This window comes from Electrona antarctica, assembly GCF_951216825.1.
Source record: "Electrona antarctica genome assembly, chromosome: 9".
In the NCBI taxonomy this organism is placed as follows: Eukaryota; Metazoa; Chordata; class Actinopteri; order Myctophiformes; family Myctophidae; genus Electrona; species Electrona antarctica.
Genome location: NC_136790.1, coordinates 23,531,797 through 23,537,919, shown reverse-complemented (window position 1 = coordinate 23,537,919; position 6,123 = coordinate 23,531,797). Strand labels below are relative to the sequence as shown.

General features: G+C 41.0%; 1 protein-coding gene across 1 annotated transcript in view; it reads right to left on the bottom strand.

Annotated features, from left to right (window-relative positions):
• Nucleotides 1-2,051: 2,051 nt before the first annotated feature.
• grm4 (glutamate receptor, metabotropic 4) overlaps nt 2,052-6,123 on the bottom strand; it is a 196,684-nt gene continuing 192,612 nt past the window's right edge. The window contains exon 10 of the mRNA XM_079509213.1: nt 2,052-3,074. Coding sequence (XP_079365339.1) covers nt 3,025-3,074 — 50 coding nt within the window. The 3' untranslated portion in view covers nt 2,052-3,024. The remainder of the gene's footprint in view (nt 3,075-6,123) is intronic.

Genomic DNA, 6,123 nt, shown 5'->3' with positions numbered 1-6,123 from the left:
GTACCTGTGAGTGAGTGACAAGTAAACCCCATGATGATTCATTTAATATGAAACTATATAGAAGGAAGACACGTCATGTTGCCATTGTGAGCAGAAATCTATACTGTAGGTGTTGTACTCGGGCATGCATTTAACATGTCTGCAATATTACAGCTTTCAGCAGGTGTTGAGAGGCGGGTTCACAGTATCACAGGGCATGGAGGAAATTATAGATGCTGTAAGCAGACTGAAAGCAGGGACCTTGGTTTAAACTCCAGGCTAACCATTCATTTGAAATAATTTCATGTTTCCCTGCACCAATTCTTTGTCCTTCAGATGTTATTATCACAGCAATTGCGTCAACACCTTATTCATACGATGACAGCCATTGTCTTTTCTGGTAAAAGCTGACAGATTTGTAGCAAGCCGCGCACACGCACGCACGCGCACACAGCCACACACACACACACACACACACACACACACACACACACACACACACACACACACACACACACACACACACACACACACACACACACACACACACACATAATTACAGTACTAAGACCAGTAGTGTATAATCCTCTATTCTTTTTGCAGTAGGCCTATACATTAAAGTAATTATAGATGTAAACCTTTGCAAAATGTGCTTTTCTTTCTGTTTGTGAAAAGTGAAAGTTTGTTCCAAGTATTAAGACATTCTTGAAATGACGCACAGGTCCTGGACCTCGTGAGAGCAGGAATGGACCTGGTGAGGAGGGGCACGGACAGGAATCAACCCACAGAACCTAGTCCGTCCACGCCAGCCACTCCCAGTTCCGGCAGAGTAGTTCCGGAGCATCGGATTGTGTGGCCCTGGTCTTTCCCTAATGGGACTGATCGGGGGTAGCTACTGGGACGTAAGTCGGGACTTGATCACCCCCGGCTGGGTCACCGGGGGTATGATGTTGCGAGACCCGAAACCCTGATACATCCCGATACATCCTGATCCTGATACAAACCCGGATACATCACTGAGGATACGTCCCAGATGCATCCATGCGATGTATTTTAGTTTTAAGACATTCTTGAAAGAAGACTAACAGCATTCCCCACATCACATAAAAAATTGAAAAAGTAGGACATTGACGTTTCAAAACATTTTTAATAGAAATAAAATTTTGTATAAAAAACTGAACATGCTCCACACACTTCATTAGTTTTCATGAGGTTTTACAAATACATATTCAGATAGCCAGGCACTGTTACTTTTTTTTCTCCCCCTTTTTTTTAGGATATGTCAGGACATAAAGCAGACATCATCAATCTATTTAATAACATACATTAACTTTCCATTTAATTGATCAGCACTCACATTTTATTCTGCAACACAAATGGTGTTGAAAGTAAGAGGGAGGCATGAGAAGCAGCAATAAATCCACGACACAAATGACCCACAATATTTTCCCCAAGACTTAGAGTGCTTGTATACTGCTGCCGCCCATCTAGTAATCTGTTGAGCGAGCTGAGAAATGATTGACAAAGATAATGCATCCATTTACAATTAGACTTTCATTCGTGACAAGCCTTACAACTCTATACTGGCACCTCCTCTGAAACACGAAGACCACCTTGAAGAGGACATTTGTAGTCGTGAGCAGCTTCAATCGCTCTAGTCCATTATGGGTATCACCCTCAGAAGCATATGATCTGCTCCCAGGGGTATACTTTGTCTTAATTCCCTGCTCTAATATATCTATCTGCTGTATATCTATGCTTTACCCTTGAGCCTAATTTACACGTTTGTCGTCCGACAGCATTGCTCGTTGAAAATAGCTGATATTCTACCAAATTCCGTTATCTTCGGGGAGCGACACAAAGTGTAAAATTGGCTTTATGTGTGACCAAGAGGATTGCTAATGGCAGTGATATGGGTGGATGGGTTTGGGGGGGGGGGGGGGGGTGGGGGGGCAGGTAGTTGGTGGGACAGTTGGACAGTTTAAGTGGGCTTTCCAGGCTTACAGATACTATTCATTTTAGCCTTGAGCCACCATACGTATCAAAGCACAGACGCAGAGGGCAGTGACAGCCTTGGGCTAGCTGGTAATACAAATGATGGCCTCACTTTAGCACAAACAATAAAACAAAATAATGATAATTCATAATTATATCACTTACTAGACCTTCACCATTTGAAAAATCAGGAGTTAACGTACGACAGGCTCAGGCCCAAACAATTGTAACAACACTGTAACAAAGTTTGAACGCATTCCAAAGATTTATTTTGTTTTTTTTAACACAACACAGGATGTTCAAACTGGCATGCTCAAAATCAGCAAAAAAAATATTTTTTTTAAATAGATGTAGTCATTGTATTTTTTGCCAACTCAACAGAGACCTGTTTGAGGAAAAACTAAAATATAACATGTCTGATACAGATACCTTGCATTGTTGAAATGACTATCATTTCCAGCCACATATAATCCATATAACTGGAATACACTGACAAATATAAGAAAGGAAAAAGAAAACATATAACATAAACCCCTTTTGGAAATCTCATGGACCATGTTTTTTCATGCCTTTTTTTGTTTGTTTTTCGTGTTGATTAATCCCTCCTGATGCCTCGAGGATTTCACAAGTAATTATTCTTAACAACATGTGGCAGACAAACACTGAGCACACACCTGAATGTTTTCTTGATTTTCGTTGGATGTCAGCCAGCACTGCTCAAGATGAGGAGAGGAGTCTGTGTGAGATCATGGCTACAATGTAAACACTCAAAAGTCACGCTCCATCCCAGCCCCTGACCTTCCAAGTGTTCGCCTGAGAGAAGATGGAGCGTTACAAATTACACTGTGACTGTTACAGTCCCCTAGGGGTCCTTCTTCCCGTGTGATCAGTCGTCACCCATGCCTTTTCTTTTGGAAAATCCCCTCACTGATTCGCTCTCATGCTACGTGCCAGTGCCATCCTGCCGGCTTCAAATTCCACAGCGCTGTGCACACCTCCATCACCAACCAGTGGCATTACTGGACAATGGCGATGGCCTTGGCCTTCCCCTCAGATTGCATGGTTGCTGTAGCTGATGTATGTTTGCTTTGTTGGGAAAGCTGAAAGAGACGAATGGAGAGTGGATCATCAGGACAGGATCGTCGTGATTCGTGAGAGTCAAGGTGATCCATTGCAAACTACAAGATAAGTAAGACTAGAGGTCAGGATGTATAAATGTTGCCCTGGGCTAATACTGTATTTGACTCACTTTTCCTCTTGGCAACAAAGTGTAAGATAAAACACCAGGGCTGTAAATATGTTGACAAATGTTGTATAGACCTCCTGCTGCAGTGAAGCATGGAATACTAATTATTCCCAGGAAGACATATAGCTCTCTGGACATATTCCCCCCCACAATATAGCCGGCACTATACGCAGTGTAGAGAGGCTCTCAGTAAAGCCGGAAAACCTCCCTGCTCTCCCTGCTGCATGCACTCGTCTCCCTAGACCATGTTAGCTGATTCGCTGAGGTGTAGCAGATAAATCCTGACATATCGCCACCAGATTCAGGCTGTGGGGGACTTGGCCCAGACAAGAATTTTTCAATTTCATCAAGCCATGTGTCCACGCTGGAGATGACAATGACAAATGGTGCTTTTTCAAATACTCATGTGCTGCACAGCCAGCGTAAACAGTGTTCCCCATCAGGATAAATTGAGGCTGACTATCAAATCTGTGTCTTTGCCCCCTTAATGTTTATTGTGACAAAAGCCCCTGATAACCCTAATAAACAAATATAGGTTATAGCCTACTAGGAAATACAGATGGGGGGAGGGGTAAAGGAATAGGATATAGTAATTAATCACATTGTGCACAGTGTAGGGAGTGTAAAATCTGGGTCCATTTGAATACCCCAGAGTTAAAGGTGCTGTAAGTGATTATTTAAGTTAAAAGAAAATGTTTATTAAAAAGTTAAAGCTCTATATTCTGATATAGTAATTGATTGCTATAGAGTGTTCAGTAACAGTTGTCTGTTTAGTAAACTAAAATGTACTTTCAGGTTGGTTAAATTTTTCATCAAATCAGGAAAGAGAACCCCAAACAGCATTATCAACTAACCCAGTTACAATTTATGCTATCAACAGCAAAGTCAGCGACGTTATTTTTATGACAGGGGTGATTCTTAACTATTATTTATTGGAAAAGGAAATTCAGAAGAAAATATGCAATACTATTAAGCATGCATAATTTGTAACCCTAACCTTAACTAAGTAGGCTATAGGGAGTCTACACTACAGTGTATCTCTGTTAACAGACCGTGAGACCTGAGAGATTAAGTCCCTTTCTCTGCCCAATGCGAGCTGAGGGAGTGTTTTGGATGTCACCTGAGGAATATCTGCTGACTCAATTTGCTGAAGTCATTATTTACAGCAGATGTGTAAATCCAGAGACTGTCAGTGATACAGAAGCAGCAAAGCATCTTTATTGTCTCCAGCAGGCGATAGCGTGACGGAGAATATGTTTCCGCCCCTGTCCGATTTTTACAAAACACATCTTTTTATATTACTCATACAGATTTTATCCATACATCACGCAAATCGGTACACACTGTCTCTATAATCATGTGACATCTGTCCGATTATACCAAAGTTTGCAGACGTGGTCTGCTTTGAACAAAACGCCTCAAATCATGAACGCAGTGTGCAATTTACGTGAAATTGTGCACGTACATTCCCACTAGGCCGAGGACGAAATGCCACTTGGAAATTGAAAAATCAGCCTCATTGTGGCACTATAACTTACCTACAGTGGGGTCCCATATGTTTGTTCCTCAGTCTCAAAATGATCTCTATCAGAGCCCATAGGTACCTCTGTTAGACACACCCACAGACACACCCCCAGATTCTCAGCCACACCCACAGGTTTATTTTAATATGTGGAGTGGCTATTCAACCACCAGGTGGCTTCAAGCCATGATGACCAGAATACATTTTGTACTTGAGTAAAAGTATCAATACTGCAATATAGAAATACATTGAAATACATACTGTTACAAGTAACAGTCCGGTAGTCAACATTTAATTGAGTAAAAGTACAAAAGTATTGGTATCAAAGTGTACTTAAAGTACCAAAAGTAGAAAGTACTCATTGTGCAGAATGTCCCATTTCAAAATAGCAGATCTACAAGCTCATAATGTGGCACATCACGACGTATTGTGAGCTTGTAGATCCGCTATTTTCAAATAGTCTACTATACTGAGGAAGTGGTTAATGCATGTTTTTTTATAATAATCAAAATCTCCAAAGTAACTAGCACCTAAAGTTTTCAAATAAATGTAGTGGCGTACAAATACAATATTTGCCTCTGAGATGTAGTGGAACAAAGTAAACAAAACACACATTAACAACTTCAGCCCTATACACAATTTGGCCATTTTAAAATAGCCGATCTACAAGCTCACAATCTCCATGGTGCGATGCATTCCGAGCTTGTAGATCTGCTATTTTCAAAATATTTTTATATATAAAATATATTTAGAAGATTTCCTTCTCTTTCTCTCTCTCTCACTGCACCGATTTGTGTACAATTTTGCATGCACACTCCCTAGAGGAAAAAAATCTTTGACCAGCATCATGTCCAATATTTCATATTCCATCCTAATTGGCTAACATTGGCTTCCATGTTTGTAGGATTGGCCCGTTTTGAACGAAATGCCTCAAATCATGAACGCAGCGTGCAATTTACGTGATATTTTGCACATACATTCCTACTAGGCTGAGAAATAAATCCCACCTTTTTCACATTAGTCTGTTATAGCACTGTTATATACTGTTATGGAACAATATAATAATAATAATAATAATACATTGTATTTATAAGGCGCCTTTCAGGGCACTCAAGGTCGCCGTACAGGTTAAAAACAGTTGATACAAAATGAGATGAGATGAGATGTTTCTGATGTCAGGGGAGAGGGAGTTCCAGAGGTGGGGGGCAGAGCGGCTGAAGGCTCTTGACCCCATGGTGGAGAGACGGGCTGGGAGGACTTTCAGGGTGATGGAGGAGGCAGACCTAAGAGACCGGTAAATGGTAAATGGTAAATGGTGCATTTATATAGCGCCTTTATCCAAGGCGCTTTACATAGATTGTGCATTACATTCACCCATTCA